General features: G+C 42.8%; 2 protein-coding genes across 3 annotated transcripts in view; one reads left to right on the forward strand and one right to left on the reverse strand.

The window, feature by feature from the left end:
* Window positions 1-4740, forward strand: part of VPS37B (VPS37B, ESCRT-I subunit) — a 23342-nt gene extending 18602 nt beyond the window's left edge. Inside the window, exons 3-4 of the mRNA XM_018557368.1 lie at window positions 951-1033; window positions 3185-4740. Of these exons, the coding sequence (XP_018412870.1) occupies window positions 951-1033; window positions 3185-3685 (584 nt within the window). The 3' untranslated portion in view covers window positions 3686-4740. The remainder of the gene's footprint in view (window positions 1-950; window positions 1034-3184) is intronic.
* An 8527-nt stretch (window positions 4741-13267) lies between these two features.
* HIP1R (huntingtin interacting protein 1 related) overlaps window positions 13268-25642 on the reverse strand; it is a 90196-nt gene continuing 77821 nt past the window's right edge. For both annotated transcript variants that reach the window (XM_018557347.1, XM_018557357.1), the window contains exons 24-32: window positions 22508-22566; window positions 20064-20094; window positions 19376-19438; window positions 18114-18214; window positions 17900-18005; window positions 17541-17664; window positions 17402-17463; window positions 15260-15454; window positions 13268-13624 (exon numbers count right to left, since the gene is read on the reverse strand). In XM_018557347.1, coding sequence (XP_018412849.1) covers window positions 13577-13624; window positions 15260-15454; window positions 17402-17463; window positions 17541-17664; window positions 17900-18005; window positions 18114-18214; window positions 19376-19438; window positions 20064-20094; window positions 22508-22566 — 789 coding nt within the window. In that variant the 3' untranslated portion in view covers window positions 13268-13576. The remainder of the gene's footprint in view (window positions 13625-15259; window positions 15455-17401; window positions 17464-17540; window positions 17665-17899; window positions 18006-18113; window positions 18215-19375; window positions 19439-20063; window positions 20095-22507; window positions 22567-25642) is intronic.

Consider the following 25642-nt stretch of genomic DNA (forward strand, 5'->3'; position numbering starts at 1 on the left):
TTTGTCTGCCCCCGCTGGTGAGATTTGCACTTTTATTTGTCCCTGGTGACCCTTGCCAGAAGGAAGGTACAAACTTTGTTTGTACTGGTGACTGTTACTGATACAGTGAGGAGAACTCCAAAAATTTCACTGGAGTAAGAAGTGAGCAGAAATCTTATAATGGGGACAAATATTTCAGTGACAACTGTCTAAGATGAGAACTCCCCTTATTTTTTTCCCCCTCATTTCTTGTTGCATCTCCTGGACAGGAAATTACAGCAATTCTCCCTAGCAAAAAAAGTATTCTGATGGGTTTTAACCCTTCCCTACTCTGCCTAAACCTAAAAAGCAAAGATTTGGCTCCTACATACTGTATACACTGCCTGGCCAAAAATAAAGGTCACCACCTGGAGTTTGCTTATGACCTGGGGTTGCTTCAGTTGGTCAGGTTTCGGTTCATAAACATTATATGCCCAGAAAAGGGGTCAGCTACCTACCTGAATATATACTGAATGACCAGATTTTTCCATCAATGGATTTTTTTCTTCCCTGATGGAACAGGCATATTCTGAGATGACAATGCCAGGCTTTATTGGGCTTAAATTGTAAAAGAGTGGTACAGGGAGTATGAGACATAATTTACACACATGGATTGGCCACCACAGAGTCCAGACCTTTACCCCATTGAGAACCTATGGGATGTTCTGAAGAAGACTTTACACAGTGGTCTGATTCTCCCATCATCACTACAAGACCTTGGGGGCAAACGGATGAAATGATTGTTGACATTGCAGAAGCTTATGGAATTGCTGTCCTGTCTAATGCGTGCCGTAATGAAAGCTAAAGGCCGTCTAATGAAATATTAGAGACTTTGTTCTTTGGTCAGGCAGTGTAATGTAAAAGACTTTGATTTATATCATTGTTTTTCCTTTGGCATGTGTAAGAGTATATTTGTATGTTTAATATTACAGATCAGCAATCTGTGAATGCGTCATTGGAAACCTTATTGGCACTTCTGCAGACGGAAGGAGCCAAGATAGAGGAGGAGACCGAGGTAATGCTACGCTGCTGTGGTGTGCTATGTACATGTATTTAAAGGAGGGTTGTGGTGTTGGGATTGGATTCTTCCGAGTCATTCCTGTTGTCTATAATCATGGTAAGCAGATCCAGCGCTGGTTCGGTCATTTCAGCCAGAGCGCATTCATTCCAGAATTAACATTCTATAATATGTATTAGAATTGGAAGTGATTTGTTTTTTATATTTTGTGCACTTAGAGACACATCCAAGCAGCAGCAGCACAGGAGCTAGTTCTAGCATCTGGCATCTAGAACCAGCTCCTGTGCTAAGGTGCCCATACACCTGACTATTATCGTATGATAATTGTGGGTGATCCCGCGATCATACGATAATCGGCAGGTGCATGGGCAGCGTGCGACTGCATTTACTGTACGGTCGCACGACTTTCCTCTTACGAGCACGCTAGAAAATCGTACGTTTTTCGGCGGGTTGGTAGCGCGATCGCAAGACGAAGGCCGCATGGGACGGTGTGCACAAGCGCACACTGCCCACCCAGCATTGCAATCATCGGCAAGCCCTCGCCTCAGCGGGGAGGACTTGCGATGATCACAAGTACGATCTGCATGTCCAAGATGGGCAGATCGTACGAGATTTTAATGACCTTACAACCATCGCACAATGAAAGTCGTGCGATGGTTGTAAGGTGTATGGGCAGCTTAAGACTATTCCATAGTTTACAGCTGGTACTGTAAAGAACCCTTGTAGGTGGAGATTAAACTTATCATCCTAAGGCAAAGCATGACCCTCTTTTGTAATGTTTATAAAATGGAGGACTTTCCACTGAGTTTAAATACATGAATTGTCCATATAGTAAACACGATAAATGTATCATTCTGTTATTGGGAGGATACATCCAGTTCAGTTCTCCACCCCCCATTATTTGTCCATTTTTGCACTCCTTTCAGTGTAAAAACATCCTTTTTTTTGTGAACTGGTGCCCAAAACTGAGGTGCATACTCCAGATGAGATCTCACTAATGCTGTGGGACGGGGCCCTTTTGTTGCCTGAAGAAACCCAATAGGATGAAATGCTGTCGTTTTTGACCCACCTAAAAATAGGTCCCTTTCTCTTGTGTAGGAAATCATTTGTTTTTGAGCTCTAACGTTCACTTCATTGTAGGGCTGCAACGAACGATTATTTTCACAATCCATTATCCGTTTTTTTTTGTTTTTTTTTCTATTATTCAGATAAAAAATAAATATCATCCTTAAAGGAGAACACTGGGGTCAGGGCTTTTCCCCATAGTTCTCCTTAGGGTAACGGGAGGACACAAACTAGCGTCCTCCCGCCACCCTAGGCTCAGTATAACGCGAGCTGTATCTCACGGTATACTGAGACGCCGCAGCTCCAGCGGATCCCGACAATTCTGTCTGGATCCGCCCGGCTGCGTGAGTGACAGCTGGCTCTGCCTATCTAGAGGCAAAACCAGCTGTACCTGCCCCCTCCCTTGGCCGTTCCGTCAGTCAGCGCTGGCAGATCGGAGAGGGGAATCCAGCCCTCCCCTGTCACGGCAGAGAGCTGTGACAGGATCGAGAAGTGAGCGAACGCCGGTATGTGTTCGCTCACCTCCCGATCTACTGAGCCGACCTGTGACAGTCTCATTGTCACAGGTCGGCTAGAACTATGAGGCGAGTGAAAAGCACTCACCTCATAGTTCTCCTTTAATTTAAAATAAACAAATGCAGTGTTTCAAACAAAGAATAACTTTACAAAGAATAAAGCTGCATGCACAATTCTTTTTGGCAATCACACTGCACTGGAACGCATGGTATTGCAGTACTGTGGGTGCAAGGTGTGTTTGGGGGTACTATTGAAATGAATGGTACTGCAACGCACCTCCCGCAGCAGAATTTGGCAGAGCGAAACTGAAACTTTTTTAGTAATTGTTTTAAGCGTGGAGGAGAGAGCTCAGCGATCCAACCAACTAATCGATAATGAGAATAGTTCTCATTATCGATTTTATTATCGATTAGTTGGTTGCAGCTCTACTTAATTGGCATCCCCGGGTGTGTGAATGGAAGTGGGGGGAGCACAGGTTCACTTTAATAAAGTGGTCATATGTTATGAACAAATACAGAACGTTAACCAACTAGTGCTTACATTTCTTTGTTTTTTTTCCTTGCACAGAACATGGCGGAAAGTTTTCTTGATGGGGGCGTACAGCTGGATTCTTTCACTGATGAATATTTATCGAAGCGCAAGTTGGCACATTTAAGACGTGTAAAAATAGAGAAACTGCAAGAAATGGTGCTAAAAGGACAGAGACTCCCCCAGGTTTCTATACTTTCACAGTCAAAGCCAGCTGAGGGTATCCAGGCACCTCCAGCGTCATACCCATCGGGTTTCAATGCACCGCCATCCGCCATGCCCAGAAGAGCTGTCCCACCTCCCCCATCTTCTCAAGCTGGAATGTACCCAACTCCTTTTGCAGTGGCTGCACAACAGCCTTCTCCTGGGCTCCCATATGCAGTGTCTCCAACTCCCCCCATCCCTCCGCGGGTTGGCTATCCACCTCTCTCTCAGATGCCTCAGCCTGGTTATCCTAACCCATTCGCACCTCAGTATCCTCCGGCCCTTCCTCAAAGACCACCTCAACGTCTCCCTCCCAACGCTGGGTTTATTTTATAGTAATCCGGTCTCATTGCGCCTCCTTCAAACATTGGTGCTCCCAGTTTCCTGGATATGTATGAAACATGCACATATTGGACCATGCAGCAATCCGCAGGACAACTTTTCAAAGACTTAGGCGCTCATGCTCATCCCCATTCAAGAGACTTTCTGGCTTCTGAATGAATACTTTGTGGGGTTTGGTTTCAAAGTCTGATTTTCTGGTTTAGGTTGTGAAGCAGACGTGTAGACAGAGCGGCACAATTGCTGCACCACTGTGTTGCTTTCTTATTTTTGTATCCATGCTGAAGTTATACATGTGAATGCTGCATTGGAATGAATAGTTCTGTTGTGCTGCAGCCATTGGTAATGTTAATCAGCTGGCAGTGCATGGGATTAGACGGCAACAAAACAATGCACTGGTCCATTGCCAAACTCCTCAGGTTTCCAGCGACCTCCTTATCACGAGGCTCGAGCAGAGTGCTGAACAATGAGGATTGCACTGCATATCTTACACATGATTCTCAGTGTCTCGTACCATACCCCCCCCCCCTAACATTAGGACATTAACAGGATCATTCAGGGATTAGAATGTTACTAAAATCTGTAATGTGCAAACTAAATGCGGATGGAGTGGATGCAATTTTCCTGTGTGACAACAATGCATTTTTTATAAACGTATGCACGTGGCTTTGATGTGCCTTAGACTAACTGCTTGCTCCTGGACTATGAAGGAAAGACTGCATTGTTTTGTCTTTTAATTGCCCTTGGCTTAGCTTTGATTGCTAGGAAGGGTTTTCTGTTGTAAATTAGCATCTTTTGCTATAATGCAACTTCCACAAGTGTAAAATTAGAAGTTCGTTTGGTAACTTTCAAAATCTTCCATTTTATTTATGCAACTGTCCTAAAGCTCGGCCTTTTCCTTAATCCTGGCCACGGTTAGTGTTGGCATTTTATAGATTTCTATTTCTTTCCAGTGGCAGCACACGAGAATAAAGTGCCACATCTAGATAGGTGGTTTTAAAGTAGGGTAAAGCCATATATTAACATACAGAGCAGAATTGGTTGTGGCAAAAGTGAGCTTTGCTATCGGATAACCTTTTGTTTTACATTGCACTACTGATGCAGCATAGTCTTCTGTAACCCTGTGCCCACCATAGACGCGCCATTAAACAGCTCAATTCTAGCTTTTTTCTTTTATTCCCGCTGGTATCATTGTGTTCCTTTTACCCGCATTGTAGGTTTAGATCACACCAAATCATGTTCATTTACAACAGGTTTTAAAATGTTGCACAATAGCATTCATGTTTGGAACAGTCCCTGGAAGAGACTGAATGTGAGCAGAATCAAACAAATGCTCATTGAGCTCACACCATATAGTGCAGGGGTAGCCGAACTTCAGCTCTTGTCGGACTACAAGTCCCATGAGACATTGCAAGACTCTGACCGCAGGTGTGACTCCCAGAGGCATGATGGGAGCCGGAGAGCTGAATTTTGGCTGCCCCTGCTATAGTGGGAGACTGCTGGAATAACGTAGTCATTCAGAGGCTTCCGGAACCCTTCTCATGGCTAGTCATGGCCTGGCAATTTCTCATTGAAATGTTCCGGCATTATGCGTGGCACATCGGTTCTACCATATATGCACTACCTACCTAAAAACCAAAAAAGGGTTGTGGTGTCCACTATAGAGGAGACTTCAAGAGCATGTTTTAGTACTGGAGACTCCGATTACTCCATGCAGACACTACTATAGGACATGTTTATAATGTAAAGATTCTGTAAAGGTTTACTTGTTGTCAGAACTAATACTACAGTTGTTAATTGACCTTGATATTTTCAATAAATGACACATTTTGGACTTCAGGTTCCTTCCTATGCACATCTTCTTCAGCTCGGAGGGATGGGACATTCGGGTTCCTTCCTATGCACATCATATACAGCTCGGAGGGATGGGAAATTCAGGTTCCTTCCTATGCACATCTTATACAGCTCGGAGGGATGGGAAATTCAGGTTCCTTCCTATGCACATCTTCAGCTCGGAGGGATGGGAAATTCAGGTTCCTTCCTATGCACATCTTATACAGCTCTGAGGGATGGGAAATTCAGGTTCCTTCCTATGCACATATTATACAGCTCGGAGGGATGGGAAATTCAGGTTCCTTCCTATGCACATCTTCTTCAGCTCGGAGGGATGGGAAATTCGGGTTCCTTCCTATGCACATCATATACAGCTCGGAGGGATGGGAAATTCAGGTTCCTTCCTATGCACATCTTATACAGCTCGGAGGGATGGGAAATTCAGCTTCCTTCCTATGCACATATTATACAGCTCGGAGGGATGGGAAATTCAGGTTCTTTCCTATGCACATCTTATACAGCTCGGAGGGATGGGAAATTACTTTGTGACTGCAGAGCTGCATAATGCTGGTCTGGAGATGGAGAAACAGATGTACTAATTGAGAGGTTGTAGGAACTGGGGAACATGAACTTCCTTTGTCCAGCTTCACAAACATGAGCTGCAATCATTTCCACGAAGATCAGATGATTATTTTTAGGATTGGTCCAGCTCTGCTGTTCATAACAAGGACTAAGAAATTATACCCTTGTAAAAAAAAAAAGAACCCCATTCTGCAATATATTTTCAATTATTATAATCCACACGGTACATTGAAAATGTGATAGTTGTTGGCTATTTTAACACAGGTTTTTAGTTTGGGCTGATTTTTTTTTTTCATTTATATTTTTTATTTATTTTTCACTTCTGCCACAAATGGTGTAATGTGCCAAAGCATTGCATCCTGGGGGGGTTACATCAGCAGTGCATTGCTGGGAAATCTCATCTGTAATCTCATGAGATCTGAAGGAAAGGCATTTCCCTCCCCTGAGATGATGTGCATGGTCACATGTGCCAGAAATCCAGGAAGTAAAGGGAGATCTAGTAACCTGCTCTTAGTTAAAATGGCCACTGTCAGAAGACTGGGAAGAAAAGAGAAATAAGGAATGCAAAGAATACGAAACCTGCAATAATCTAGAAGTATGTGATTGTAAATTGCCATTACTAAACATTTCTATTATTATTATACAGGATTTATATAGCGCCAACAGTTTGCGCATCGCTTTACAATATAGGGAAGACATTACAATCACAATACAATTCAAGACAATATGGTAAGGAGGGCCCTGCCCCTGAGGGCTTACAATCTAAAAGGGAAGGGCCAGTGATACATGAGGAGGTAGCTGTGTGGGGATGAATTTCTAAAGGTGTGTTTGTTATTTTGAAGATATGGGTAAAGTTCCCCTTTAAAACCTCCTATTTTTTTTCATGTATTTTTTTAAAATCTTTTGTCATTGGTCCCCACCAGGGATACAAACAATAAAAACTGGGCAGAGATGTTAAACTTTCTGTACTCTCTCTGGCTGTGCACAGTCATGCTGGTACAGAAACTCTCCATCCCCAAACTTGCCACAAGGTTGGACACGCACAGTCTTTTTCTTTCTATGCTGTGGCATTAACAGTACCGTTCACTGAAAACACCTGAGCTCAGTAATTTAGGGGTGTCCACATACTTTTGGCCATGTGTTGTCTAAATGCCATTCTGATATACATAGCTTTGACACACTCTGGTGATGGTAAAGCTTGCCAACTCTCATAGCTATTTCTATGTGTTACTAAGCATACCTGTACCACAGAACATTGTGTTCTGTGAGGAAAGCATCTAAAAAGGTTCTTGAATGAGTCAATACTCTTACCTGAAACCACTGCCTGGGGACGGGAGTTCCACAATTCTACCGCTCTTACAATAAAGAATCCCCTTCACAGTTTAAGACAAAACCTATTTTCTGGCAATTTCAGGTGCTGGCCTCTTGCCTGAACTAACCGTAAGCAGTTGTGACTGTTCTACCATCACCATTAAACAGTTAATATGTTGCTATCATGTCCCCTTTTTTCCAGAGGGAACAAATTGAATGCTTACAATCTTTCCACGTAGCTTTGTCCCTTTTAACCTGTTTTTTTTAGTTTTGTTGCCCTTTTCTGGACTGTTTGCAAGTCACGGACATCCTTTCTGTGACCACAATTGAACCCCAAACTCAAGACAGGTCCGAACCAGTATTTTGTAAAATGGCAGAATTATCGATTTTTGTTTTTTTGTCTTTCAGAACACATTTCCATTTTTTTTGTTTACTTTGACAGTCGTCTTATGTGCTGCAGCCTGGCATTGTATGCTCTTACTAAGTCTGCTGTCTATTAGGACCCCCAAATCTTCCATCTCCAATTCTCGCAGTGGCGCTCCCATTAGTAAGTAGCTTGCATACATATTTTTAACACCCAAAAATACATAACTTTACATTTTTCAATACTAAACCTCATCTGCCATGGATGTAGTTGCCCCCGTGTTTAATCCAAGTCCTCCTGTAGTATTGCTAGGTCTTGTTCCAAGTTTATTGCACTACACATTTATTAATGCTTGTACAGTACAATGGAACGTTTATGCAGTACTGTATCGAATGCTTTTGCAAAATCCAGGTACACTACATCCACTGACTTTCCTCCATCCGTGTTGCTACTCACCACCTCGGAATGCCAGTAGACTGTTTTTTTTATACATATTAGAAGTTTGTTGATCATGTAAGGACAAGGACTGAAACAGAGTACACTCGGGTATACACTAGGTTGCTTTGACAAGAACGGTCTTTCATTAAACCATGCTGGTTGTCACTTATGATCTCATCAACATTGGCAAATTCTTGAAAGTAGTCCTTTATTGCTTCCTCAAACAATTTGCATATTATGGATGTTACGCTGACTCGTCTGTAATTCCCAGGTACACAACTTTAATATTATCAGTTTGTATAACCCCAGTCATTGAGTCCTTAAATATTAGAAACAATGGTCTCACCATAACTTGGCTTAGCTCTTTAAATACCTGTGGGTGCAAGTTATGTGGTACTGGGGATTTATTCACATTTAGTTTTCTAGTCCGTGCTGTTCCCTGACCTCCATCAACTGATGCAGTACATTTCGCTCATTGTCACTCAGTCTTAATATTCTCATTAAACCCACATGTTTCACAAGTAAATACTGTTAAGAAGAAAGCGTTGTTTGTGATCAACCTTCCGTGTTCACCTCTTATGAGACCCACCTGTTTTGTTTTTTTTACTTTTTTATAGTATATAAATGACAAATTGAGGGTTTTATTATTTTTTTTGCTTTGGCAATATGTTTTTCAGATTCTATTTTAGCTGCTCTGATTGCGCTTTTACATCTCCTATTGCATTCCTTGTAGTTCTTGAATGCCAATGTTGTCCCTTCCAATATATACATATATATATATTTTTTTTTGAATGCCAGCTTCTACTGTGTAGTTTTCTCATCTGCTTCAGTCACGTTTTAATTTTTGTTGCCCCGCGGGTATGCACTGGCAAATGGCACTGTTTTCCTAATTTTTAATGTCCACAATGGAAATGATTAGATCTAATATAGCATTTATCCTAGTTGGGACTTCCAATATGATCCATGAAACTGTCTCACAATAAGTTCAGGAAATGGCAAGCCTTGGTTGTGTGCGATTCCCTTTGTCAAATCAATGTCTAGATAATTGAAGTCCCCCATTATAAGAACGTTACCTTTGCCATTTCAATCTGTGAGAGATGTATGTTAACCCTTGTGCGCTCAGTTATTTGCCATTCAGGTGCAGAGAGTGCCCCCTGTAGGTTAATAAATTCCTTGCTCCCTCTCTAACTACTCACCTTCTACCCTCCAGTACTACTGCACAGATCATCAGTGCTACCTCTGCTCCCTTGGGCTCCACAGAACCAGGGATTCTTGTTCCAGCCTAGACTCCCTTAGAATATGTGAGGCAATCAATTGGGTCTGGTATCCATTAGAGAGTAACCACCCCTTTCTCTCCCTATAGAGATTGGGGCTCGGACTCATCAGCACCCCAAATGTTCTTCAGGGTGTTGACTCCAGTATCTGCCCTAGTGTCTTCTCATGGCCTCCCTATGGGACACACAGATGACCTCCTGTGGAGAGACCAGTCCCTGCAGCCAACACCTCTCTAATTGACCTCATATCTCTCAGATACGGCTGCTTCTTGCCTCATTAGGAATCTGTGCTGGTAATGGCTCTTCATCAACAGATGGATTTAATCATTATGGTTTTTCAATGCAAGGGCATCAAGGGACTGAACATTTGTTTTCTAAGAGGTTCCAGGGACCACCAGTCACACCTTAAAATTACCTCAGAATCGGTAATTCTCAGGATTCTTCATACAGTGCTGCGATCCCGCCGCTTACCCTCCCTTTCTTCACCTCTTGTTCATTTACAAAATGCCTTGTATTCTGTGAATGGACAGGGGAGGTCCATTCACAGAATGTGCAGCTCTTATACCTGCAGCGTCAGAAGTTTGGTGCTACCAGTAGTATCCAACACACTTAATACATTCTAGAGTAAACAGAGGCAATGTGAACATTTTACAGAACATTACAAGGGGTAACTCTTGTTTTAGGAATTTATATAGATTGTTATGGCTGGAGGTCAACTTTAATATAGGTTTTTGTTTTTAAATACAAGCAGAGTAATGGCCTGAATTTCCCCTGGTATCAGTATCTTGCAGGCCAGGGGCATAAAAGTGGTGGAAGGTGAGGAAAAAAGCAAGTACAAGCAGCCAGTCAGTTCATGTGCTGATAAGATGGAGAAAGCAAAATGACAGATGAGCTGTGCTCTCCTGTCACAGGCTGATAGGCAGGTTCAGGACACCTTGGGGTCAGTGGAAACGGGTTTATAATACTGGTCACTAGACTGAGAACATCTAGTGCATAAAATAGTAATACGAGGAAATCTCTAGATTAAAGGACCAATACCTCAGCAAAAGTTGGTTTTCTATTTTGTTAATGGGCTCTTTTTATTCTGACTAGAGTTCTGCTTTAAGCATGTGCCCTGCACTATTTGTGAACATTACACTTGAAGAGTTAATAACTGTATTGGTTATCTTAGTGAAGTTAATGTTTCCTATCCTGATAAAACCATCTCTCCACCATTCTAAAAGCAGATGGCTGATCAGAATTGAAGTATTTCATCCTGACGTATTTGTAGGTCGTCAGTCCACCCCACTTCCTTTAACTGGTATTCTATTGATATGGGAACTAACTCTTTTTTTTACCTGATTGATAATGGAGCCTAGGTATTCCCAAACACGCCCACGGAAATACTAATTTATAACTGTCATTTTGTTAATTGATTCTTCAGATGTATACAGTACACCTTTGCAATACCACACAGCTAGGAACATCCAGGTTCATTCCTGCAGCCAGGGTCTCATCCCTGCTCATTGGATAGAGGAGATCACGTCAATTCATTCAGGGCCACCCTCTGCTCATAATGACTAGTAATTCGAGATTTACCATTCCGCTGAATAGTAAGTGACTGGTGCAAATTAACATGCATCTAACAAACCGAGATTATGATACACCACCAACATTCTACTATGGCTATTCTTCACAACATAAGGAAACGGGATCCACATGCAGTCTGCTGATTGTTCCATAAATGATAACTGGAGCTCCACATGTAATTTCACGCAAAGAACAAGAGGAACCTTTAGTGCAATAAAAACAAGGACCACTTAAAGACTATTCACATCATTTTATTGCTTATTTGACATTTACAAAGATACAAAACCCAGGACATATGCAACACAGAAGAACAAAGCTGATGTAAGAAAAGATAACGCGAAGAACCGATGTCCTGGAGAGCGTTAAAAAAGGCAATACGTCCAACAAAAGACCGAAATGAACTACTAAAATACATTCTGCTCCTTGTCTGTATGCCTACAAAGTAAAAAGAACTTGTCTGGAGAGACTGCTAGCCAGGGAGATGTGCCCTTGTGGGATCTTTATGTAGCATAAAAAGGTATATAAAAAGAACGTGTGCACCGAAATCTTAGGGTATGAAATCACTGGCTCTCAGATTTGAATAGAAGTAGAAACAAGTGAACCCAGCTCAGAATAGAAAACAGATGATCTAGGTAAATAAATACAATGGGAGCATTACTCTCGCTGCAAACGCTGCCAAAAGAGCTGCTTATAGACAAGACAGAACATAGAGAACAAACGTCTTGTACTAGAAATAATATGTTCTCCTCACTGCTACAGCCATCAGAAGTGATTGCAATGCATGCTACAAGCAGTGGAAGACTATGTTTCACATGTGGTCGGGTGGAGTTGCCAATCACTGGTGCTACTGCCCCCCACAGCTCTTAATGCAAAATAAAAACAATTAAAAGTAGGATTTGTTTTATACAATCATTGGATATTAAACATCTGCACAGAATAGTAGTCTCTATTTTGTAACTTTACAGTTTCCATTATGATTCTCTGATATGGTATGATATGAGGTTTAATCGGTCTTGGTGTATACCCCATCTATTGCTAGCTGCTGGAACTCTCCGTTTGTCACTTAGTCCTGCAACCTTCAATTCTGATGGCCCCACAAAATAAAAGTCTGGGCCAAGTTTGATGCATTAAATGGAAATTGAGAACCTGATGTCCTAAAGCTGGCTAAGCACCAGGTATTTCTCCTAAATTTGATCAGCTAGATAAGCAAAACTTAAAAGCATAGCCCACTTTTTGGACCATGTTTCATGTTGCATGCATATTAGGAGGGTAACATGCAACCTGGTCACATACCTTATCCAAAAAAACTCACACCATGCCCCCCTTCCTTACCTTTATCATGGGGCGAGTCTTCTTGGGAAGCCAGTTATTTTTTTAAATGGATGCAGCTGTGCAAGGCACCGTCTACACAGACGTGTCATCCATTCACAGGTATTGCTGAATCAAAATACTACCACTGTGGCAGAGGCTCAGCAGAGCGCTCCAGCAGCAGCGCAGTGACATCAGCGCACTTGTAGTCAATGTAATGCTTCCTCAAGTCTCATAGCGGAAGGTCTGTATCTCTGTACGGACCTGGGGGGTAAACAAATCAGAAGCCTGTACATTTTACCTGTGACACACTAATAGCAGCAGCGACGCTCTGCAGGCTGGGATGCAAACAGTTAATAAATGCACATCTTTTGAATCATTCATTGTTGGTGCATTTATCTAATTTTTCTTAAAGGTGGACCATGCCCTTACCAATAACTATGTAGTGTGAGGGCAACCCCATAAGATATTACAGGAAGGTCTTGTACTACATAGTATTTGGGCTAAGAAATGCTGCTCTAACATATCACAACCAAGGAAGTTCGAGCTGGCATATGGCTAGCCTATAAAGAGAACCAATCACAGCTGGGCTTAAGCAAGATGACGAATATTCAGTCTTTAGATATTATAATAGCAGAAACAAACTCGGGAAAGATTTAGATTTCCCCCCTTATTTTTGACATTAACTCTGACAATTCTACTTGATGGTCCGGAGTGAGAGGTCATGTGAAGTCTGAGTGTTGGTTCACCGTATGACCTGACACACAAGACACTGTGGAGCTGGGAAACAGTCAGTCAATGAGACCAAGCTGACAGACAGGAACTGACAACAAGCTGAATAGTGGCAAAGTAAATAAGGGGGCAAGTATAAATCATTCAAGTTTTCCAGCACAATTATAATAATTTAAGGCCGAAGCTAAAGTCTTGCCGAAGTCCAATCTTGGCTATTTTTAAGAAGTAAAACAGTACAATAAAATAATCCTAAATAAAACATCTGCACTTCTTTCTAATATAAATAAGCAGCTGAGTGGAGAATAAGCAAACCCGACCACCCAGAGCAACTATCTGTATAGAACACAGATGTAACGGCTACAAGGAGCCAGCAGTACAGTATTTCCTGCACATTCCAGGATCATATGATGATGATGTTCACACTGCACAGTGAGCAGAAAATGTGCATTGCGTATTCGCAGAGCACCCAGTAACAGGCTAGAAGTTTATGAGATTTGCTTGATAGACACCATCGTCTTTATCAATCTGGAAAACATACCAAAAAATTGGATTAAGACCACACATGACATGTTTTATCATCATTTCCACAGTCACAGCCAACCTAGCTCAGTGCTGGTCAACTTACTTGACACAGGGGCTCAAGGGCGGCACATAATATTCAGTAAATTAGCGGTCAGAGATTGAAGACATAAAACAGGAGATGGTAGTAAACTGTAAGTAGTAACTTTAGTAAAGCCCTTAACATGACATTCCATGAAAGAAGAAGAAAAAAAAAGTGTCCATCCAATCTCTATTATCCACCCTCTATGATCCATCCATCCATCCATCCAATCTCTATTATCCATCCATCCATCCATCCAATCTCTATTATCCACCCTCTATCCATCCATCCAATCTCTATTATCCACCCTCTATGATCCATCCATCCATCCAATCTCTATTATCCACCCTCTATGATCCATCCATCCATCCATCCATCCAATCTCTATTATCCACCCTCTATGATCCATCCATCCATCCATCCAATCTCTATTATCCACCCTCTATCCATCCATCCATCCTCTATTATCCACCCTCTATCCATCCATCCAATCTCTATTATCCACCCTCTATCATCCATCCAATCTCTATTATCCACCCTCTATCATCCATCCATCCATCCAATCTCTATTATCCACCCTCTATCATCCATCCATCCAATCTCTATTATCCACCCTCTATCCATCCATCCATCCATCCAATCTCTATTATCCACCCTCTATCCATCCATCCAATCTCTATTATCCACCCTCTATCCATCCATCCATCCAATCTCTATTATCCACCCTCTATCCATCCATCCATCCAATCTCTATTATCCACCCTCTATCCATCCATCCATCCAATCTCTATTATCCACCCTCTATCCATCCATCCATCCAATCTCTATTATCCACCCTCTATCCATCCATCCATCCAATCTCTATTATCCACCCTCTATCCATCCATCCATCCAATCTCTATTATCCACCCTCTATCCATCCATCCATCCAATCTCTATTATCCACCCTCTATCCATCCATCCATCCAATCTCTATTATCCACCCTCTATCCATCCATCCATCCAATCTCTATTATCCACCCTCTATCCATCCATCCAATCTCTATTATCCACCCTCTATGATCCATCCAATCTCTATTATCCACCCTCTATGATCCATCCAATCTCTATGATCCATCCAATCTCTATTATCCACTCTCTATTATCCACCCTCTATGATCCATCCAATCTCTATTATCCAGCCTCCATCACCCATCCAACCTCCATCACCCATCCAACCTCCATCACCCATCCAACCTCCATCACCCATCCAACCTCCATCACCCATCCAACCTCTATTATCCGTCCGCCCGTCCTCTATCACCCATCTATCCTCTATGATCTATCTTTTTGCATATAAGCTTTCTTTTTTGAATATAAATAATTGTAACGTTTGATCTGCTATATAAAGAGACTGCAAAAAAAAGGTAGAATAAAAAAATCTGTTACTGCTTTATAGGGGAAGAAATGTCAGTCTGTCATGTGAATGTGACTGGAATAGGGAAAGGGAGTTTCTGCGAACATAGTGGCAGCGAGTGTGACACCACAGAAATGCAGCCTACCATTGTGGTACACCATACCTTGTGATCTCCTTTGGGTGGAATGTTGGGTTTTTGTGGCAGCTGCGGCTTCTTCAGAATCCCGGGCTTCTGCGCTGATTTTACTGCTTCATCTGCTTCATCGTACGCTCCTGCCAAGGCATAGTGCTTCCTCCTGAGCTCACCAAGTCGAATCCTTTCATTCTGCAGCATGTTCTCCAACTCAAGGACTTTTACCTGCAGTGAAAAAGAAAATCACAGTATTGTAAACCTCAAAAGCTATCTATAAATAATGAAAAGCTAGAAGAGTCCCCCACACAGGCCAAGTAAAGTACAGAAACCATGTGAAAGAGTTACTTCTGACAATGGGAACTTGTAGCACCACTTACACAGTGACCTACACAGCCTACTTGGTAAAGCTGACCATAGGGAGCTGGATCTATAAGGCCAAAGACATAATGGAAAGGTGACATCATTCGAAAGGTGACAGGACAACAAAAAAAACTTTGTTTTCCAAATACTATAATATTAGGGAAACAAAGTTTATTATAATACTATAACTACTTTGATCGGAACGGCCTCTCAGGATGTGTAGTGGCATTTCCAATATACTGTGCAGAAAAGATTCCTGCCCTGAAACATCTGGAAGTTTTAAAAAGGAACTCCAGGAATTGCCAAAATAAACAAGAGGTGCACAGATATGGTATTTTAGGACCAAAACCAAAAATTAAAAATTTGTACGGCCGAAAAAGAAAAAAAAAATTCTTAACCTTTTAAAAATAATTTTCAAAAATATTTTATTTGTATTTTTTACTTTACTGTTGGGGGCTCTGGGAAATATCAGAGATCTAAACAGACTCCTGATATTTCCCTTTTGAAATAGAAAAAGTGATTGAGGACACCTCAATCTCTTTTCCTCCAGCACCCGTTATAAATGAACAGGAATCCTCTATACCGAGTATTCCTGTTCATTCATAACTTGGATATAGTATGATTACTATAACCACAACTATGAATGGACAGGAGGTGATTTAGATCACTTTCCATTCATTCATAATTGGGGACACAGTAAACATACTCTGTCCTCAATTATGTACAAACACTCAGCGATCAGTTAATCGCTGAGTGCTTGTAACCCGCTCTCCATCCTGACTCGCTGTCACTCAGCCTCCTGTGACACGGCTGCAGCTGACTCCCCCCCACACAGCCAGTCTCCTCCCTCGAACCACTCTCTATCCTAATTTGCTCATCAGCCACCTATGACACGGCTGACAGCTGACTCCTCCCCCGCACCACTGGCTCAGGCTCCTGTGACAGCTGTCTCCTCCCACACACCGCTCTCCATCCTGATTTGCTCATCAGCCTCCTATGACACGGTTGACAGCTGACTCCTCCAATGCACAACTGGCTAGGCCTCCTGTGAAAGGTGAATCATCCAAAGCATTGCTCTCCATCCTGATTTGCTTGTCACAGGAGGCCGAGCGGGGCAGTGGGGGTGTGACGTGCCATTGAAGTGAATGGCGCCGTAGCCATGCCCTCCGGCTGCAATGCGATCGCCCATACGGGATCGCAAGGCACAGTGTGCCTGCGGTCCGGTGTGATCAAAATAGTGCTTGCAATTCCCGGAGGAGAGCTTGGCCTCCTGTGACACCTCTGACAGCGCGCTCCTCACCCTGCCCAGCCTCTGATTGCTCTGTGTCCCCACCGATCCCCGAACCCTCTGCCAACAGAGACGGACAGGTCAGAAGAGAGACAGAGCAGCGCTCAGCAGGGAGGAGAGAAACAACCATATTTTCAGGCAAAAATCTTTTGCCGAACTACCATTTTCGGTCAAAATGTTTCGGTGCCTGAAATTTCGGTGCATCCCTAAAATGAACCCTTGGACTGCAATGGTTAACTGCTTGTTGTGATCTAGAAGCTGAATTCTCAGTCCCGTCTGGCTGCTAGACTGGTCCCCCCCCACCCTCTTCTCCCCCGGGCTCTGGCGATCTAAGCCCGGCTGACGTCATGATGTCTAATGCAGTCCCATTCATCTGCATTACACGTGAGGATGACCAGAGACATTCCACAGCCAGAACAGAGAGGGAGAGAGGTGGGTGCCAACTGCCACAGGATCAAGGATCAGGTGAGCATTATGGCCCCTAGATTCTACATAGAGATTTAGGAAAGACAAACAAGCTTTACCTGAGTTTCCATCTCTTCTTTCTTTAGCTTAATGAGAGACATTCCAGAGAAGTCCATGGTATCTGCAGGAAACATGTTATTACTTGGCTTGTTAGCACTGGAGGATCCTTATTATTAGGTCATATCATAGTACACAAACCTTTCTCTTCAATCTGTTCTTGGCCTGACTTTGTAGAGGCCACCACATTGGCTGCCATCTCATTCACACGGCGGGAGCACTGCTGAAGTTTAGGCAGGTTCTTGCTGTTTCTATCTGCCTTCACCTGTATTGATGCGATGAATACAGAGCTGTACAAACCATTACAAGTCACTAGTGCTGAATCCCACAATCTAGATTACATCATGAATACGCAAACCACCTTCTAAGTTATGACTGCAATACCGCACGGATACCCAAAAAAAAAAAAAAAAAAAGCTACAACCAATAGCATGGGCAATAAGATGAAGCAGTTTGTCCACTGGTTTTAGAATCAATAGGCAAACAAGCTTTCAGTTTACCTTGGATGCAGCCACCAGCTGTGCTGTACTGGCAGCAATTTCATGGGATCCAACAATAAGTTCTTCATATTTGCCTTTATGAAGGACAACTTTGTCAGCTGATTCCCTAAAAAGAACATAAATATGAAATGATAAATTGTCATGTCACTCACTTAATCTTCCATATTATTCAGAGACAGAAATGACATATTAATAAAGACATAGAGATAATTACACTAGCTGGGTGGCTCCCCATCCCACTGCCTTTGATGCAGATATTAGTCCTTCAGTCCAGCGCGAGTTCCTGGCATAGAATTCCTGTATTGTCGCTGCTCCCTGGTTAGCAGATATGAAAATAACAGTAAGAAAAGTAAAGTCTACAATGTCTCAAATGTGCTCTCTCCATATTTTTCTCACAATTCTGTGCATGCTCGGTAAGCTATCCCTACTGGATAAAACATTGTTAACCCAAATCCATGCAAAGAACGGCCTCTTCATATCACAGCTTTAACAGCAGACACATTGGGGCTGATCTATAAAGCATTTGCCCAGCATATAACTGGGCAACTGACGTTTGTATGGCATTACTAGATGGTTTCTCAGCTTCACCTAGTGACACTAATGCCCTGCCAATGCTAATAAATCAGCCCCATACACCAATTACGATGCAATATGTATACATTCCATAACATTATCCTGGTAACATACAAAGTATGCATCATTGATATTTATTTTTACAGCTTTATTGTGAAAATTACTTCTTAGTGAAAACTAAGATGTCAGAATGCTATAAAAATGCATAAACCACAGACAGCCCAGTGACCAAGTGGTTAGCTCTCTCGCCTTTCAGCACTGGGTCCTGGGTTCCTCCTTACCTGGGACAATAAGTACAGTACCGTGTTTCCCCGAAAATAAGACACTGTCTTATATTTTTTTTGGCTCAAAAAACACACTAGGTCTTATTCTTTTTTTTTTAATGTACAACAATCCACACTTATTCATGTACAACAGTCTGCATGTATTCATGTACAAAAATATGGTGATCAGGGCAATCGGGTGCCGTACCTTTCCAAGAGCAATTTGCTAACCAATCGCTGGCCAGAATGAGCGAAGCGCGCTTTCACTATTGATTCCTCACAGGCGAAGTGCATTTGTTATTACTCCGCCTGTGACAGGAGCCGGCGCTATAGAGGAAGCATCGACTTATGCGGCTCTGCTCCCTCCGCTGTCACCTCGCTTCCTCTAGCGCTGGCTTTGTTGGCACCGCCGATTCTCTCCCGCGGCTCTTCAAGTTCCCCCTTATGCCACCGCCGGCACTAGGAATGGTCACAACTAGGTCTTATTTTTGGGGCAGGTCTTATATTTTAGCAATTCCCAAAAATAGTACTAGGTCTTATTTTCGGGGTAGGTCTTATTTTCGGGGAAACAGGGTACATTGAGTCTGCAGTGATGCTGTCACCTAATATGTTGGCAATATAAAAAAACAAAACACCATACCTTCCCACTCTCCACTATCTCCTTTTGCAGATCAGTAGAGGTTAAGACCAGCTGTCGAATTGCCTATAACAAAAAGGAAGCCAATATCTCGATCAATGCCAAATTTTAAAACGTTAAACATTTTATTGAACATTCTCTTGTAATATGACTTTAAACAGTGACCCCCCCAGTGTCCAATATACTACAGACACCTGCGTATTTTGGTTCTTTCTGCTGTTTCAAATATTCAGTTTTTAAAATGAACAGGAATACACACACCTCAGTTTTTGCCTAATGTAATTCTGGCATTAGGCCTAGCTGTTAGTAATTCTGAATCATTTCATGAACTCTGTCAAAGTTAAATATTTATGAGAAGCCTCAGACGTAAGCAGACACCCTATTTCCCAGACTGCACGCTAGTTCCAGGACAGCAATGCAATCTATCCAACTATGAGTCATGTCAATGTGTTGGACAGAGTTTAAGTTGAAAGATATGAAATTTTGACAGCCAGTGCATTATAGAGTTAGTAGCATACTTTATATTCTGAACACTTATTAAAACAAATTGTTGACGTGGTATAGTGAGCAAGAAGTCACCCTTGTGAGAAAGATAAGCTTCTATCACAATGATCTGGAAAGACTGTGCAGTGAAATGACCAATTTATAGCCTAACAGTAAAGATAACAAAACGAAATCTGACAACTCTCACCTTCATGAGGTCTGTACATGAGATGAGGATCCTGTCCAAAGAGATAAAACAAATCAAACAGTACATTAAAAAGATTCATTGTATTCCACTTTAAAAGTAAACCTTTTACAACTCTGGGTAGTTAAAACAACAATATATAAATTCACAATCATGTGATATCATTTTTAATGAAAGCCTTGTGTCAAAAAGATGTGTAGATGCAAAGATGCCGGGGGCTGAAATGATTATTTATATAGTGGCAACAGTTTGCGCAGCGCTTTCACATGCAAGTTTCAAGTTTGTGTCAAAGTGGAGCTCAGCCCCACTGTCTTCTAGATCTCCTTTTATCCTCACTGAGCCCACCCATCACTCTGCGAGACAGATACGATAAGAGGCTTGCTACCGAAATCCACTTCTACAAGTTCAGGGCTTGTTCACACGACGTCCGGATTGTGTCCGGACCAGAACCGTGCGCTTATGCATCCCAATGTATCCCTATGTGTTTTATGGCTACAGTTCTCACATGCGCTGTCCGTTCCGGTCCAGACAGAGAAAATACTGCATGTCACATTTTGTCCGGTCTGGAAACGCACGAACGTGTCAAAACCGCAATAAACACACACCGCACTGCAGCTAACATACTGACAGCCCCATTCCCAAAATTTGTTTAACTGGAACGTGTAAAAAATGCACTAAACGCATAGCACAGCGTCTGCAGATCTGCTCCAGATCTGGACCAGGAAATGGTGTGAACCAGCCCTGAATCCAGACTTGCATACAACATTACCTGCCTTCATCCCTGGATCTACTGACTGACATACCGTTTTCACTGAAAGTAAACTCTACTCATGTATTTTTTATCATAAGGGATGATGAGTTGTGCAGATTTGTGACACTTCCACCCTATAAATAAGAAAAACACACACTGCATGGGAAGGCCCTGTGCCGCAAACTATTTATATTGCCCTGATGTACAGTACTGTGCAAAAGTTTTAGGCAGGTGTGAAAAAAAGCTGTAAAGTTAGAGAATTATGAGGCGAGTGATTTTTCACTCAGCCTCATAATCTGAGCCGACCTGTGACAATTAAACTGTCACAGGTCGGCTCAGTAGATCGGGAACTGAGCGAACACATACCGGCGCTTGCTCACTTCTCGATCTATCCCTGCACAGAGCCGTGACTGTTACTCACAGCTCCCTGCAGGGATTCCCCCCCTCCTCAATCCTTTAGCGCTGACTGGCGGTACGGACGGGGGAGGGGACGGGTACAGCTGGCTCTGCCTCTGGTTAGCAGCAGATGAGCACATAAAGTAAGAGCAGGCACTTTATGGTGTTACTTTTCTTAGTATACCAGAGTACAGATTCACTTTAACCATTATAGGAAGGGTTACATCTGACTATCCGTGTAGAGTAAAATAAGAGTTGATGATAATGAGATGATAGCCCATCACAAAAAAAATAAAGGGTAAGACATCTGTAAAATACAGTGAGGGGGATGTATAAAAGTAAGCCTGAAATGAAATCCAAAACACACAAAATAAGATAGATTTGCAACTCATCAAAACAGTAAACAGAATGCTAAACATTTTATAAAACTTTCCTTTTGTTCCAATAAAGTGCATTTTAACATGAAGCAAAGATGAAAGATGTAATGTAAGTTGTGTGAAATCACAAGACATTTTTTTAGGACCACAGGCCTTTTTTTTTTTGCTTTGGATAGAGTGGACAAGGTGTAGTACCTCTGTCAGGGTTTTATTGCCGATTGTGTCCCTGCTGGGGAGATACACCATTGTCTCCAAAAAAAACAAACAAGGGAAAATACAGAATTCAGAGTTATTACAAGAAGAGAAATAGGACAAATCTTCCAGTGTGGACACTGGTTCAAGTGACATCTGTCTCAATGGGACAAATACAGCATATAAAGGGGTTTTAACCTTTTCGTAATTCAAAACTAAAACAAAAATGACTTTAGAGATACTTTAAAAGAGAACTGTAGGGTAAGTGTTTTTCCCCATAGTTCTCTTTAGGGTCACGGGAGGACATATACTAATCTACTCCTGTCACCCGAAGCTCAGTATATAGCGAGCTATTGCCCACGATATATACTGAGAGCGCTGCAGCCAGGACGGATCCTGACAATACTGTCGAGATCCACCCAACTGCGTGAGTGATAGCTGGCTCTGCCTATCAAGAGGCTGAGCTAGCTGTGCCTGCCCCGTCCCATGTTCATTCCTCCACTCAGCGCTGGAGGATTGGAGAGGGGAGGGGGGGGAATCCCTGCGGGGAGCGTTGACTGATCGGCTGCATGTTTCTGCTCCCTTCCTGATCGATAGAGCTGTCCTGTGACAGCTTCTTTGCCACAGGTCAAGTCTAACTATGAAGATGAGTGGAAACCACTCACCTCATAGTTCTCCTTTAACATGCTGATGAGAAGAAGATTGAATATTAGACTGATACTAAAACTGACCTTTCATTGACTTCAAGCTTGACTCCAGAGGTGTCTTTCCGAGCCTGGTTCATCATTTCCTGTCAAGGAACAGCACATCCATTTAGGCTAAAAACATATTTATATACTAAATGAATTCTATTTACACCAGCAAGGTGAAAGCATAAGCACTATTAAGATGGATTAACAGTGGAAGATAAATAAACATAACTATACTGCCCAGAAAAAAATACGTAAAGGCAAAGTCTACTTTTTGAGAGAAAAACCCATAAACAAACACTTCGTAAAACAAAACAAAAATATGTGCATTCGATTTTGTTTTGCGTTGGAGCCAGTAAAGCATTGCAATCACAAACAGTAGATTGTGGGTGCAAGAAGAATGAGGAGAAAAAGAATTTTTCACAAAAAAAAAGAATGAGAAAAAAATGAATGTGCTACAAGTGCCCAGCCACGTCTGTGTAAAACACGAAATTTGGTCCCAGAGGTAAACGTAGCCTTTAACCTCTTGCCGTCCGCCCGTAGTAAAAAAACGGACGGACGGCACTGCTACATCTGCGGGTTGCCGTCTCCAGACGGCAATTTTTTTCTGCTCGCGCGCGCCCCCTAGCGTGCACGCACGGGCAGAAAAGACCCGATCAATGCACACACCCGTTACCGGGTGTTTCACATATAGGCGATCAGCGGGTCCATAGCCCGCAAACAATAGGGACCCTGGTAATCTCACACATCCTGTGTGGAGTATATGATGGAAGACCAATGTAAATGGGTGAAGTGCCTGGAAAACCAAAATGACAGAAATCCAGCCACACCTTGGAGGCTCTACTAATAGAAGTTTATGCAATACAAAGCAGCTTGATGAATTAGGACGGGTTATGCAGACAACATGAAGAACCAGAAAGGGCAGTCTGACTAATGACAATAAAACGTCAGCCAAGATGGACTTCAGTCTTTTCTTCTCATAATCTGATAAGCAGCAACCACTGACGTATTTCCAGCTCCCTATTTAGTAACAACAACAAAATGAAAGGCACGTGTATATCTTCATATTACCCCCCACGTGCAGTTTTACTCCCTGAGTCATCTCATAGCTGGCTTACTGCAGAGAAAAGTGTAAACTGTTTAAGTGTATATAGGTGGAGACGTCTTTATATATTATAGTAAATATACTACTTCCTGGGTAATTCATATATATAGTGCTTGTGCAGGGCCGTAGATAAAATTTCAGCTTCCTCAAATTATTAGACTTTATCTAGCAGACACACCAAGGTTTGAGAAAAAAAAAGCGACATCCGTGGCCACTTCAGCAGCACAACTATTTGCCTGTGTTCAGTGGGTCCCCGTGTGCATTCCACTTTTCTAGGCGAGTGGCTCCTCAGCCTTCCCCTAGCTCACCACTGTAAGTTCTTGAGCCAAGCAGCCATTCAAAATATGCTGCCCGGCACCGAGTGTCAGCTTGAGGTAGGGTGGGCTACATCCATATGTGCATTGCTTACAGCTCCCTCTCATGTCCTGTAGAGGTGGCTGGCCCAGTGTGATGTAACATTCTGGCTCCCGGCACCTCTACAGTGTGTGCAAGGGAGCTGTACAAGCAATGCACATATGGATGGAGCTCCGTCACAGTACAGCAGCACACACTGGGCCCCAGGCTAAGGATCTACTCCAGTTCTGATAAGGTAGGGAGACTGGGTGGATCTTAAAAAAATAAACTTTTTTTTGGTGGGGTCTCTGGTGGGCTGTGCAAAGTTTTAGGTGGGCTGTGTGGAGTCTCTGGTAGGGTCTCTGCTGGGCTGTGCAAAGTTTAACGTGGGCTGTGCAAAGTTTAACATGGGCTGGTGGGGTCTCAGGTGGCCTGGTGGGGTCTCAGGTGGGCTGTGCAAAGTTTTAGGTGGGCTGTGCGGAGTCTCGGGTGGGCTGTGCGGAGTCTCGGGTGGGCGTCTCAAGTTGTGCTTTGTGCTTTAAACTTACCTGTGTCTTCCCCGCGCGCTCCCGTACGAAAATCCGAAACTGCTCGGGCGGCCGCAAAGCATCCTGTGGCAGGTGCATGCGCAGTTCGGATTTTTGGCCGGGAGACGAGGAGAGACGCAAGGCAAGTATATGGACGCATGCACCTGCATGCAGACACCGTGGGACAGGAAGTACCAGCAAGCTCAGAGGAGTCAGCGCTGGACGGAGAGCCGCCGCACCGCTGGAGGGACAGATGAAAACATCAGGAAAGAAGAAGATCGGATTAAGAGACATAATTTAAGGTAAGTGCTGACATTAACATGGGGTGAAGGGAAACATTTTTTTTTACTTTAATGTCACTAACTTTATTGTCCCCCCTCTCCCTACCTGATTGCCCGCTCAGTCTCCGTGCAGCCTTCTGATCCTGATCACTGGAAGGACACCCTGTCTCCTGCAGGGCCCGCACTGAGACATGTACAGATCATTCAGGGCCAGGCAGAAACATGTACATCTGAAGGGATGCCGGGGATGTCCTGTTTGATAAAACATCGGTGTCTGCTCCAGCCGTCACCGATGTTTTATCAAACAGGACATCCCCGGAATCCCTTTAGATGGGGGTTGGTCAGAAGGAGATTAATACGATCATAATGCTTAACTAAACTCAACTAAATATTACTTATTTACGTCTTACATATACGTAGTATATCTTTAGAACTGCTACATTTTTGAATCAGGATTCCGCATAAAGCAGGGTTATTTTTAAAAGTGTTTAAATGGTATCTTGAGTGTTTTAAAATAATAGATATTAAAGTAAATATGTAATAACCCCCTTCCCATCCAGGCCATTTTTCAGTATTCAGTGCTGCGGTACTTTGACTGACATTTATTCCGTCATGCAGCGCTGTACTGAAATGAATTTTATACCATTTTTTAGGGACAGATAGAGCTTTCTTTTGGTGGTATTTAATCACCACGGGGGGTTTTTATTTTTTAATATATTAAGGAAAAATTACAGAAAATTTAAAAAAACAGTTTCCCCTATATTAACCCCTTCGTGACTGACGACGTACAGTGTACGTCGCCAGCATCGGGGCTGTTTAAACAGACTCCCGGCGACTTTTGCCGCCGGGACTCTGTTTAAACTTGTAGAGCCGACTGTCGGCTTTACAACAGAAGCGATCCTGGCGACTTACCTGTCGCCAGATCGCTTCT

Source organism: Nanorana parkeri, unplaced genomic scaffold, assembly GCF_000935625.1.
Source record: "Nanorana parkeri isolate BGI_ZX_2015 unplaced genomic scaffold, ASM93562v1 scaffold13, whole genome shotgun sequence".
In the NCBI taxonomy this organism is placed as follows: domain Eukaryota; kingdom Metazoa; phylum Chordata; class Amphibia; order Anura; family Dicroglossidae; genus Nanorana; species Nanorana parkeri.